At 36.6% G+C, this 14621-nt stretch overlaps 1 protein-coding gene across 1 annotated transcript in view; it reads right to left on the bottom strand.

Moving 5' to 3' along the window:
- LOC148944576 (alpha-amylase 4N-like) overlaps positions 1–14621 on the bottom strand; it is a 63743-nt gene that overhangs the window by 39988 nt on the left and 9134 nt on the right. The window contains exon 2 of the mRNA XM_089100661.1: positions 11141–11298. Within this exon, the coding sequence (XP_088956787.1) occupies positions 11141–11298 (158 nt within the window). The remainder of the gene's footprint in view (positions 1–11140; positions 11299–14621) is intronic.

Below are 14621 nucleotides of genomic sequence, written 5' to 3'. Positions count from 1 at the left end.
TTTCGGCTGAAGGTTATTTTGAGCAAAGAACAAAATACCTTCCCCCCTTTTTTTCCGAGAGGGTGGTCGGCAGGGCGAAGCTTAATGAACTGCGAGTAATTATCTAATTTAAGGAATTCAGGGTTTTGTGCCTGAGCCTCTGTTACAGCTATGACGTTAATATTCTGAATTTCAGTGATACTCTCGAGTTCACTTAGTTTTTCGAAGTTTAGGCTCTCGGCATTGGTAAGTAGGAACTTAGGAAACTCGAACCGATTAGCATACCGAGATATTTTTTTCAGTTTGGGGCTGGGGGTTAAGGGATAGGTTTTTAGTACTATTTTTAAGTTTGGGGTAGGGACTACGACTCTCGAGGCTGGAGATATGAGACTTTGATATAGAGAAGTAAGGACTCCTGGATGGGTTGGCGCTAAGAGGGTTTGGGAGAAAGGGGCCACATCTCTTAAGCCTGGGTCACTCTTGTCTGATAATATTTGGGAGGGATATAAGACGGTGGTATTTTCAGGGAGATCAATTAGAGAGGGGTTAACTGGAGTGTTAAGATGGAAGGGATTTTGCTGGGAAAATGTAGTTTTTTTGCTGGGTGGTAATGCTGAGTGGAAGTTTTTTTTAGTAAGAAGGGTTGGATTTGTGATAAAAATGATAAAAATAGAGTATTTGACTTTATTTTTGCTCCTTCTTGGCTTAATGGAACTCTTTACTTTTCTTTGAAAAACTTGTCTTGAAGAAAAAGTTTTAAAATTAATTTCTGTTCGTTTTTTATTGATATAGTCTTTTTCATGGAATAAATAATATTGTGTGTCTTTTCAGTTTTTTTTTTTTTTTAATCCATAGTATGGGTTGCTATTTGTATTCCGGAAAAAGTTCCTCAGACATTTTTAATCCTGACACCAACAGTAATTCTAAAACTAATTTCTTGATATTTGCAGTTGACCTGAAAAATAAAACTTAATATCAACCCCATACGATTCTATATATTTTCTTTGACAACCTGGATACACTTACACTCTTTTTATTTATTTAAATTGTATTAGCAGAATTAATAATAGTAGTATCCACAAAAGTTTCAACTTAATAACCCCAGTCGTTTTCGATATATTGCTGAGGTATTTTATGGGCAACCACAAACACAATGCCTTTTGATTTATTTTAAAGAAACCTTTTATTTTAAGGCATAATGGGCAAATTTCATAATTGTGGAGGGCTGACATGCCTGATAACCCTAAAGGGATAGATGCTGGACCATTCTACTCTGCTGAACAAAATGACTGTCTCAAAATTTTGACTTAATGTGTTTGGAAAATGAATAAGCTTGAGAGAAGGGCTGCTTGCCCTTCAATCTCTTGTTACTCTTAAAATGGGCACCAGACATTCGCGCTGTAATTGGCTTACAAGGGAGAGGACTTCCCCCTTCATATAAATAGTAAAAACATTCTAAACAAGTAAAAACAAAGTGAAAATATTTCAAATATATTTTGATTTCATTAAAGTACAAATTATGTTCTAGTCTCGAGAAGGCATGGGTGTTGTCAGCCCTACTCATGTTAATTTTTGCTTGTTTTGATTTTGAAACGGCTATTTATTGTATGATTCAAATAAACAAAATACTTTTAAAATGTTTCAACTTTTTTAACTTCAATAAATATAAATTATTAAAACTTTAAGGAATATATATCAGTGTATGTGTACTAAACTAATAATCCACAGCCATTTTTTTTTCAGTAAAGTGCAAATTATGTTCTGGTCTTTAGAAGGTATGGGGATTGCCGAAGACATAATTTCCAGACCTTTCAACTACGCTGAACAAAACGGTCATTTCAGAATATTGATTAGATGTGTTTTAGGAATTGATGGGCGTGAGAGAGGGCTTGTTGCCCTTCCGTCACTTTTGACTAATAAAAAGGGCACTAGCCCTTTCAATTTCCAATCGAATGAACCCTTTTCGAAGTTTCTACGACAACAAATGGCCAACTTAAAATTTCTATCAGATGCATTTCAGGAGAATATGAGGTGTTGGAGGGGGAGGTATCCGATCACTCTGAATCTCAAAAAGGAAACTAGTACTTCTGATTACCAATCGAATGAGCCCCCTCCAAAGACTATACGATCACCCTTTCTACATATACCTTTTATACCCCAAAGGCATAACTTACAACCATGCCCAGAGAGCTGTGGGGTGGGAGGAGGTTGTCATACTCAAATACATAATTTCCGGACCTTTCAATAATTACGTTGAACAAATGTCTATCTCAAAGTTTTGATTGGATTTGTTTGGGGAAATGGTGAGCGTGGGAGGGGGGTTAGTTGTCCTCCAATCACCTTCGACTATTAAAAAGGGCATTGGCCCTTCCGATTTCCAATCGAATTAGCTGTTTTCGAAGTTTCTACGACAACAAATAACCATCTCAAAATTTCTATCAGATACATTTCGGGAAAATACGAGGTGTGGGGGTTATCCACCCTCCGATCACTCTGAATGTTAAAAAGGGCACAAAAACTTCTGACTACCAATCCAATGAGCCCCCTCCGAACATTATAGGATCACCCTTTCTATATATACCTTATATGCCCCCAGGGCACAACTTAGAACCCTTGCCCAGAGGGGTGAGGGGGGCTGTCATCCTCAAAGAGATAATTTCCAGACCTTTCAATTACGTTGAACAAAATGGCTATTTCAAAATTTTATTAGATGTGTTTGGGGAAATGGCGAGCGTAGGAGGGGATGTAGTTGCCCTCCAATCACTTTCGACTCTTAAAAAGAACACTGACCCTTTCATTTTCCAATCGAATGAGCTGCTTTTTCAGTTTCTTTGACAACAAATGGCCATTTCAAAATTTCTATAAGATGAAATATTCTATAAGATGCGCCTTATATAAATTATGGTTGTTTGATTTGGGCGAGTAATTTTAGTTGCAATTTTAGAAGAGTTCAAGTTCTGCAGAATAAGGCTATAAGGTTGATTGGAAGGTATGATCGTGGTGTTGATAGCACTGAATCACTTTTTAGAAAGTTTAAAATTTTAAAGGTTGGTGAAATAAGGGATTATCAAATTGGAGTTTTTGTATTTCAGTGTCTGAATGGTTTTGCACCGGATTTTTTAATGAATATTTTTAAGCCTAATTCGTTTTATCACGATTATTCGATTAGGAGTGCGGATAGTCTTGCATCTGAGCCACGGAACACAACGAGAGCGAGTCAAGTGACCAGACACATGGGCCCGTCAGTTTGGAATTCGTTACCAGATTCTGTTCGTCAAGCTGAAAGTGTGCCGCAAATTAAAACCCGTATTAAAAATCATTTCTTTTCAGGAATTTGGTAGTGTTAATGGTTCGAGATTAGGCTTTTTTTTTTCTTTTTTTTTTTGTAGATATTTTTTTATTATCATTTTTTTTATATTTTGTGCCATTATATATTTATCATTATTTTCTGTTATTATTACTGTTTTCCCCTTTTTTCATTTTAATTGGTTTGATGATTTGGCATGCATGATATCCAACCGGTCGCTTTTTCAAGCATCTTCTTGCTTTAGTGCGACTTGTTGTCACATTGAGTTGTTTTTTTGTTAATAAAAATGTATGAACCTGAACCTGAACCTGAACCTGATGCATTTCGGGAAAATACGAGGTGTGAGGGGGGTGTCCCCGCTCCGATCACTCTGAATCTTAGAAAAGGTACTAGAACTTCTGATTACCAATCCAATGAGCCCCCTCCGAAGTTTATACGATTACCTTTTCTATATATACCTTATATGCCCCCAGGGCATAACTTACAACCCTTGCACCGCGGGCTATGGGGCGTGTCATCCTCAAAGACATAATTTGCGGACCTTTCACTGAACAAAATGGATATCTCAAAATTTTGATTGGATGTGTTTGGGGAAACGGTGGGCGTGGGAGGGGGGTTAGTTGCCCTCTAATCACTTTCGACTATTAAAAAGGGCACTGGCCCTTTTAATTTCCAATCGAATGAGTTTTTTTGAAGTTTCTACGACAGCAAATCTTAAAATTGAGATAGCCATTTTGTCCAACGTAATTGAAAGGTCCGAAAATTATGTGGAATTATTATAAAATTATTATGGTCCTGAAGAGCTGTGGGAGGGGGTTGTCATCCTCAAAGACATAATTTCAGGACCTTTCAACTATGTTGAACAAAATGGCTATCTCAAAATTTCGATTGGATATGTTTAGAGAAATGGTGGGCGTGGAAGAGGGGTTAGTTGCCTTTTGATCACTTTCGACTATTAAAAAGAGCACCAGCCCTTTCAATTTCCAATAGAATGAGATCTTTTCAAAATTTCTGCGACAACAAATGGCCATCTCCAAATTTCTATCAGATGCATTTCAGGAAAATACGAAGTGGGGGGGGGGTATCCACCCTCCAATTAATCTAAATCTTAAAGAAGGGATTAGAACATCTGATTTACAGTCAATTGAGCCCATTTCAAAGTTTTTACGATAACCCTTTCTATATATACCATATATGCCCCCAGGGCATAACTTACAACCCTTGTCCTGAGGGTTGTGGAGGGGGGGGGGTTCATCCTCAAAGAAAGAATTTCCGGACCTTTCAATTACGTTGAACAAAATAGCTATCACAAAATTTTGATTGGATGTGTTTGGGGGAATGGTGGGCATGGGGGGGGGGGGGGTAGTTGCCCTCCAATCACTTTTGACTGTTAAAAAGGGCACTAGCCCCTTTAATTTCCGATCGAATGAGCTCTTTTCCAAGTTTCTACGACAACAAATTACCATCTCAAAATTTATATCATATGCACTTCGGGAAAATACAAGGTGTGTGTGTGGAGGGAGGGGGGTATCCACCCTCCGATCACTCTGCATCTTAAAAAGGGCACTAAAACTTCTGATTACCAATCCAACGAGCTTCCTCCGAAATTTATACGATCAACCTTTCTATATAAATCTTATATGCCCCCAGAGCATAACTTACAACCCTTGCCCTGAGGGCTGTGGGGGTTGTCATCCTCAAATACAAAATTTCCAGACCTTTCAAGTACGTTGAACAAAATAGCTATCTCAAAATTTTGATTGGATGTGTTTGGGGAAATGGTCGGCGTGGGAGGGGGTTAGTTACCCCTTGATCACTTTCGACTATTAAAAAGGGCACTAGCCCCTTCAATTTTCAATTGAATAAGCCGTTTTCGAAGTATCTTTGACAAATCTGTCGATACGAAGTGGCCTGGTCTAAAAAAACAAAAAAAAAAAAAAAAAAAAAAAAATTATACATTGCGCCCACATCGCTCTTTCCTTAGGTAGGGCTAATGCGCTGTCTTATGATTACGACACTTTTTTCCAGCTTGTAGCTTTTGGTTAGCAACTTCAAAATATACATGACATATTTAGATTCATAGGCAGCGCATAGTGCTGCCTAGGTAAAGAGCGATGTGGGCACAATGTATTATTATTATTTTTTTTTGTGTTTTAAGCCAGGGCACTTCGTATCGAAGGAGTTGTCGTAGAAAATTCCAAAAGGGCTTATTCGATTGGAAATTGAAAGGGCTAGTGCCTTTTTTAATAGTCGAAAGCATTTGAGGGCAGCTAACCCCCATCCCACGCCCACCATTTCCCCACACATCCAATCAAAATTTTGAGATAGCTCTTTTGTTCAACGTAACTGAAAGGTATGGAAATTATGTCTTTGAGGATGACAGCCCCCCCCCCCCCTCTACAGCTCTCAGGGCAAGGGTTGTAAGTTATGCCCCGGGGGCATATAAGGTATATGTAGAAAGAGTGATCGTATAAACTTCGGAGGGGACTCATTGGATTGGTATTCAAAAGTTCTAGTCCCCTTTTAAAGATATTAATTAAAAAAAACTTTTTCCACAAAATAAGTTTTTCAAAGATAAGTAAAGAACTCCATTAAACAAAAAATGAGCAAAAATAAAATCAAATAATCTACCAAGCGTGAAACTACCACAAATCAGCATCGATAAATAAATGAAACCCAAGACGAACAGAAATTACAATAAATAACCGAGTCAAACTCAAAACGAGCAGAATTAACATAAGTTGGGCTCAAAACCCCTATGCCTTCCCAAGGCCAGAGCATAATTTGCACTTTACTGAAAAAAAATACAAATGAATGTGCATTTTCAGTTTAATATACACTTACATTTATTGATGACGACTTTGCATGAATTTGGACATTTCTATTTGGTTGACGGTTCGGGTATACTGTTTGGTCCTAGATAGTTGGATAGATAGGTAAGTTAAAAGCCTCGTTCAAGTGCACATTTGTCTCAATTGCTGGATTAGGACGACAGTTTTTTTTTTTTTTTTTTTTTTTTTTTTTTTTTTTTTTTTTTTTTTGCCAAGTAATTACCTCTTAAACATAATATACTGATATTTAGTAATCAAAATGTTAATATTATTTGATTTATTAAAGTTATAAAAGTAAAAACATTTGTATTTTTTTCAGTAAAGTGCAAATTTTGATGTGGCCTTGGGAAGGCATAAGGGTTTTGAGCCCAACTTATGTTAATTTTTGATCGTTTTCAGTTTGACTTGGTTATTTATTATAGTTTCTGTTCGGTTTGGGTTTCATTTATTTATCGATGCTGATTTGTGTTAGTTTCAATTTCATAACTTAAAACCCTTGCCCTGAGGACTGTGGGGGAGTGTCCTGCTATTTACTTACTCCCCGTATCTTGTCTCGTTTTCGAGTGTCCCTGTTCTCTACTTAGGCAGCATGATCGCACTGACTATGATTTATACAACAACTCTCAATATAAGCCTTATATGCCCCCATGGCATAACTTACAACCCTCGCACTGAGGGCTGTGAAGGGGTTATCATCCTAAAAGACCTAATATCCAGAAAGTTCAACTACGTTGAACAAAATGGATATCTCAAAATCTTGATTGAATGTGTTTTGGAAAATGGTGGGCGTGAGAGGGGCGTTAGTCACTTTCCCATCAGTTCCAACTATTAAAAAAGGCACTAGCCCTTTCAATTTCCAATTGAATGAGCCCTTATGACGTTCCTATAATAACACTGTCAGTTAAAACTTTATTTATCCCACGGCTTATCTTACAGACATTAAACCAATAGTTGTGAGGGGGTTATCATACATTAATGTATAGTAATCCTACTTATCAACTACGTTGAAAGAGAGAGCTATATCCCAGGCATAAGTTAATTTGCGTGAGAAAATGGTGGGCGTTAGTCACTATCCAACCTCTTTCAACTAGTGAAAATAGCAATAAGCCTTTTAATTCTCAATTAAATAAGCCCGTTTGAAGTTTTTACGACAACGCTTTATATAAAAACCTTACATGCCCCCAGGGAGCATCTTACAAGCCCTGCCCACAGAGCTGTGGGGGGAGGGGTTGTCATTCTTAAGGACCTAATTTCCAAAACTTTCAACTTCGTTGAATACAAGGGCTATCTAAAAATTTTGATTGGATGTGTTTGGGGAAAAGATGAGCGTGAGAGGGGGGTTAGTTGCCCTAAAATTAGTTTCGACTATTAAAAGGGGCAATATCCCTTTGAATTTCAAATTAAATGAGCCTTTTTTCAATTTTTTACGACAAAGATTTCAATAAAAACCTTATATGCCCCCAGAGCATAACTTATAATCCTTGCCCTGAGGGTTGTGGGGGATTGTCCTCCTCAACAGTATGTTTTCTATCTGGAAATCAACTACGCTGAGCAAAATGACTATCTCAAAATTTTATTGTATGTGTTTTGGGGAATGATGGGGGTGTGGGGGGGGGGCTAGTTGCCCTCCAATCAATTTTGACTATTAAAAATGGCAATAGCCCTTTGTATTTCCAATAGAATCATCCTGTTTTTAAGTTTCTTCAACAACAATTTAATTGAAAAAATCATATACCCCCTGGGATTAAATCACACCCCGTGCCCTGAGGGCTGTGGGGGAGTGTCCTCCTCAAAAACAGATATTCTGCTTGAACATTCATGCCGCTGAACACCCGGACGCTCTCTCAAGTTTGATTGGATTTGCGTGGGGGAATGATGGACGTGGGGGGGGGGCTATCTGCTCTTTAGTACTTTTTAACTATTAAGAAGAGCGCTAGCAGCTGCAGTTTTCAATCTAAAGAGCCCTTTTCGAAGTTTTTATGACGACTATTTCGATACGAAGTGCCCGGGTATGGAGAAAAAAAAAAAAAAAACACATTGTGCCCACATCGTTCTTTACTTAGGCAGCACTAGCGCGCTGCCTATGAAACATGATCGGAGGATGCACATCTAATCAAAAGTTCAAGATAGCCATTTTGTTCAACGTAATGGAAAGATCCAGAAATTATGTCTTTGAGGATGACAACATCTCCACAGCCCTCAGGGCAAGGGTTGTTAGTTATGCCCTAGGGGCATATGAGGTTTATGTAGAAAGGGTGATCATAGAAACTTTGGAGGAGGCTTATTGGATTGGTAATCAGAAGCTTTAGTGTCCTTTTTAAGATACAGAGTAATCGGAGGGTGGATACCCCCCCCCCCCCACACACACACATACCTCGTACTTTCCCGAAATGCATCTGGTAGAAATTTTGAGATGGCTATTTGTTGTCGAAGAAACTTCGAAAAGGGTTCATTCTATTGGAAATTGAAAGGGTTAGTGTCCTCTTTACTAATCCAAAGTGATTGGAGGGCAACAAGCCCCCCCCCCCTACGCCTATCAATTCCCAAAACACATATAATTATAATTTTGAGATAGCCATTTTGTTCAGCGTAGTTGAAAGGTCTGGAAATTATGTCTTTGACAATCCCCAAACCTTCTCAAGCACAAACCAATATTTGCACTTTACTGAAAAAAAATGGCTGTGGATTGTCAGTTTAGTCTGCATATACTGATATATATTCTTTAAATTTTTAATAATTTCTTGTTTATTAAAGTTAAAAAAGTTAAAACATTTTAAACGTATTTTGTATATTTAAATCATACAATAAATAACCGAGTCAAACTCAAAACGAGCAAAAATTAAAATGAACAGGTCTGACAGCCCCCATGCCTCTAAAAACCAGAACACAATTTGCACTTTACTGAAGACGAAATATATTTAAAATATTTTCACTTTGATTTTACTTGTTTGAAAACCTTTTTACTAGATATATAAAGGGGGAAGTCCTCACCGTTGCACTCCAATTACAGCGCGAGTGTCTGGTGCCCTTTTTAAGAGTAAGAAGAGACTGGAGGGTAAGCAGCCCTTCTCTCAAGCCCATTCATTTTCCAAACGCTCCCAGTCAAAATTTTGAGACAGTCATTTTGTTCAGCATAGTAGAATTGTAGACATTGTCCGTCACGCGTCAACCCAAAATCAACCCAATCTTTTATCCCTTAGTTCTATGACTATCTACCTTAGTTCTGCCCTAGAAATGGCGTATGGACGGCTGGATGATAGACTTATCTATCAACAAGTGAAATGACATCAGTTTTATACGATCTTAAAAAGGGCTTATGCCAGATTTGCCTTTCACTCACTCGGACTATCTGTCTTGCCTTTTTCTACAACTAACCATGGCTTGATATCCACAACTACTTGATTTTAATTAAAAATCAACGGTAACTGTGCAACTATGTCTTTAGGGATATTAGGCATGTCAACCCCATACAACTATGCAATTGGCCCATTATGATTTAAAACTAAATGTTGCTTTGAAATATATCAAAAGGCATTGTGTTTATGGTTGCCAATAAGATACCTCAGCAATATATCGAAAACGACTAGGTATTAAGTTGTAACTTCTGGAGATACTACTATCACTACATCTGCTCTTTTAATTTAAATAAATAAAAAAAGTGTAAGTGTATCCAGGTTGTCAAAGAGCATAGATAAAACCTTTTGGGAGTTATTTTAAGTTTTATTTTTCAGGTCTGCTTCAGGAGGTTAACCATTTAATTAAGAAAAGCTTTTTGTGTCAGGATTTAAAATTGTTGAAAAAGTTTCTCCAACATACAAATAGCAATCCATACTATGGATTCTTGTAGAAAAATACTTAAAAGATATACAATATTTTTTTTTTCCTGAAAAAGACTATGTCGATAAAAAAAACGAACAGAAATTAATTTAAAACACTTTTTCCAAAAAAGCTTGGAATAAAAGATCTTTGTCTTCCTTAGGCGAAGAAAAATATAAGTCAACAGGAGTTTTTGTATAAATAAGGCATTAAATGTAGGTTTTACTTAAAGAGAAAGGAAGAGAGAAAAAATTTATTGAAAACATCATATACTACAAAAAACAATCGCCATTAAGCTTTATTATGATTAATTTAAAAAACTTTTTCCCAAAACAAGTTTTTCAAAGAAAAATAAAGAGCCCCATTAAGCCAAAAATGACCAAAAATAAAGTCAAATAATCTTTCAAGCATAAAACTATCACAAATGACTATCAATAAATAAATGAGACTCAAAACAAGCAGAAATAGCAATAGACTGCCGAGCCAAACTCAAAACGAGCAAAAATTAACATTAGTAGCATTGATAACTCCCACGCCTTCTAAAGACCAGAACACAATTTGCGCTTTACTGAAAAAACAAAAAAACAAATGACCGTGGATTGTCAGTTTAATTGACATATACTGATATTTCTTCTATAAGGTTTTGATATTTTTTTATTTAACAAATAGAAAGGTGGAAACATTTCAAACATATTCTATTTTCAGTAAAGCGCAAATTGTGTTTTGGCACAGCGCAAATCTGAAAAAAAAGGTTTTCCAGAGTTTTGGTTACCATTAGCACGAGTCGCTAATAACTTACAGTTTCTTACCAGGAACTGTTTAAGTTGAGAAAAAAACGATCAGAAAACAATGAGCTATTGAACAAAGTCACTTGAATTTAGTACATGTTACAAAAATATTTCAGTAGCCCTTTAGCTAGAGCGACTGAAAATTTGTTTGTACCAACTACGATCATCTTCCAATTCCTTTTGGAGTAGATGTATCCCTGGCAATGTTCTCAGGGAGTAAAAACCCAGTATAAGATTATTGAAGCAAAACAATTCATAAAAAAAGAAGATCTGATTCCTTTATGATTTATATTTTATTTTAATTTCCTTTACATTTTTCAATTACTGGTAAAAACATAAGTTTTACTAGTAAATGCCAATAAGAATAAGTAAATTTATCAGCGTGGGAAAGGAATTTCAAGAGCCCAGTATGAACATACCTAACTCCCACATTATTGCAACGTTGAACCATGCTCCTGAAGGCCCCTTCATCACCTGATCTTGTAATTATGTTGAAGGAAACTCCCTGGTAGCGTTCCCACCAGGGTCTCTGAACTGACCCGGCAACACCAATGATATTTTCATTAATTGGGGAAACCTGAAAATAAAACAGTGGCTTAAAGTTTGTATGTCCTTTCCCTAGATGTTCAATGAAGCACTACCACCTTTGTATTCTTTTTTTCAGCTTCGTCCTTTCCCTTTTATTTTGTCTTCTTCACAATATCTTTGTTTTTTCCTCCTATTGTACTTATTATTTTCACGAAAGTAGTGGCTTCTGTAGCTTTTTACGTTCGCTGTTTTTTATTGGTTGACTTGAAACCTGGAATTGGGGCATAGTCGCTTGTGGTATATTTTATTAAATATAACGTTATCTTATCTAACATCTTTAAATCAAGAATAAAGGAAAACATTTGAAAAGACAGACGCTTAATCTCCTGTCTGTACTCCAACAAAAAAGTCGTTCACACACCGTTTTAATGTTTTAGAAAAATAATCACTTTCAAATGAAGAGGGATATTCTTAGCTGTGTAATGATTAGGGAGAACCTAAAACGATGCTCCTTAATCATTCATAAGAGGGTATTGTACCCTTGTATTCCTTCTCTATCACTACAATGATGTAGCGAAGACAAAAGGTTCTTCTTTTACCGAACGATCCTTAAAACCTATAACCACCCACGAAAAAGTACCTTTAAAGGGGGGTGGGGGTCTGAAGTGCCAAAAAAGATTTTCAGGCTATTATCTTCAAAACTTTAAGAGAGGAAATATGTTTCTTCGAAAAAAATCTTGTTCCGGGGATGCTACTCACTTCTCCCAGCTCGACGCAGCTAATCATATGACTGTAATGTATTTAGCACTCGAACACACGATAAAACGACGGAGAACGAAAATAACAGTATTGCTTGCAATGCAGTGCAATACATACTATCATGTCTGCAACAACCATTCATGGTGCAGCGCCTCACATTCCCATTTCAAGCTTAGTCCAAACATATTGCTTAAAATGACGAAAAGTCAGGGGGTAAATTATTCCCACTCCATAGGGATCCGAATTACCTTTCATGAAAGTTTAGAAAGCTTGGGCCTAAAAATACACTTATTGAGGCTTCATTTTGAATGGACTATATATATGCTTAGGAACAAATGTGACAGCGAGCTGTGATATGGCCCCTTCAGTTTTCCGTACAATTTTCATTAAGACCCCTTTTTTGGGCTGGGAGTTTACCTTTCTTTCTAAAATTATGTAATTGTTCGTATTCTAATCTAATGAGAAACATCAAAATTTGTCTATTTTGCATACTTGGAACCAGCATAATAAGCACATTCGTTCGATGTATATATTGCTATGGAACTTCCATGTTATTTGGAGTGAACGATATTTCACCGTTGGACAGTTCCGTCATTTACCGTGAATTATTCCAAATGATCTAAAGTTAACAGTTCAAATGATGTAAAATTTGAAAAATTTTTGGAAAAATCTTTGGTTTTGGCTCCTCGTTTCATAATAAATCATGAAATTCATGACAGATTTAATGATATGTTTTGACAGATGATAATGGATTTTGTCAAGTAAAAACAACCCAGTGATGCTATTGCGTGAATTTCAGCTCTTATGTCTGGTACAAAAACAACATTTGCTGAAGTCTTCCTGGACAGTACTAGAAAAAAAAAGACTTCTTTTGACCAGCACTGTACATGTTCCGTCTCCAACCTTCTTTTATCAGGAGTGCGCAAACTCTGTCTCCAATCCGTTTCTGGTAACCCATGCGTGCATTCTACATCCAACCCCCTTCTGTAGAAAGTGCATGAACTCCGCCTTCAACCTTCTTTGGTAAATATTTTCCTACATTCTGTCACCGATTCCTTTGGTTCGGTCCATAAAACTTTGTATGGGCATTAACAAGGTCGAGACCGAGTCCGTTGATTTTTAAATAAAATAATGAATAAAGTTGAATTAAATAAATAAAAAAAAATTAAAATGTAAAAAAGGGAAAATAAAAAAAAAGCAAAATAGCCTATTATTTGAAAAAAATTGAATAAAGTAAAGTTAAAAAGTAAAAAAGGGTAAAATAAAAAAGTAAAATATCCTATTACTTGAAAAAATTGACTAAATTTAATAAATAAAAAATCAGTAAAATTTCCTTATTTATTTCTTAGGGATGTTATGTTCCTGCTGAAGTGTGCGAAATGACTCTTGTTGATCGACGGTGGAAGTGAGGAAAAACTTGAGAGCCATGGCTTATTAGAGTAAAGCCAAGACATATGTGTCTCTGTAAGAGGCAAAGCTGGTACAACATTTCAGAATTGTATAAAAATAATTCATTTCCCTTGTTGATGTATGGTCAATCCTCCATCCTAGGGCATTATAAACACATCTATTGGATCTAATCTGGATATAATCTCATAATACGGTAAGACTCAATTGAAATTCCCTATGGACTTCTCATAATCAACCTTTTATTGAAAAAAAAAAAAATTATTTTTACGGACTTTTATTGTAAAAAAAGTTTCAGAATCAGATATAACTTTTACTTGGAATTCATGAATTAACACCCTCATTGGGAAGTAAATTAATTTTGGACTTATTAAACTCAGGGTTAGGTTGAAGATCCCACCTCCAATCGTGATGTTTCCCGTTTAGACAGGCCAAAAAAAATCTCTGCCGTTGGTGCCATTATGTACCAATGTTGGAGCCACTACATATGCCCGGAGAGTAGACTGCGCGCCACTAGTGGCACGGTTCAGTGCAGTCGGTGTCAACAGTGGCTACATACCAAGTGGGCAGGAATAACAATTGATGAGAGAAAACAACATGGTGATTTGTACTGTTTAAACTGCCAGTCTTCCCTTCCTCTGAATAATGCTTCTGAATCACCGATACCACTACGCTCACTATCTTCTGGTACTAAGCAGCTAGCCTCGCTCCAAGTGAAATACAATATGGTGTTAAAGAATCAGTCAACTCTAGAAGCGGCCATAATCAATTTGCAAGAAAAAGTTGACGTCTTTGCAAATGAGCTAAGAAATGGAAACGACAAACTCCATGAACGAGATTTGGAATTAAAAAAGTTCAGTGAAGAAATTAACTCTGGTAATTCCCGTTTTATTGTTATGCAAGATGAACTATCAACCCTGCAAAGTAATCAAGTGACCCTCACCGCAAAGATAATCCAACTTAAATCTGACGCAAAAAACAGTGAAGCAATTATTTTCTCATTCAACGAGCAAATATCAGTGTTTATTAGCTCTAGCGATGACTGTGATAAATCCAAATATTTACCGCCAAGTGCTGACCCTCTTGTAAACACTTGCCCTGAGGACATTTCAGAAACCGAGCCAATATTTCTCGCGATTCGAAATGAAATGAATGTTAGTGAGACGTCGCAGTCCAAAAACACCTGATGTCAACATGGCAACGGAC

Source organism: Artemia sp. Qi Xiang Cuo, chromosome 14 (assembly GCF_049724085.1).
Source record: "Artemia sp. Qi Xiang Cuo chromosome 14, ASM4972408v1, whole genome shotgun sequence".
NCBI lineage: Eukaryota > Metazoa > Arthropoda > Branchiopoda > Anostraca > Artemiidae > Artemia > Artemia sp. Qi Xiang Cuo.
Note: the sequence above shows the minus strand (reverse complement) of the source record. Positions and strands in the feature narration are given on the sequence as shown.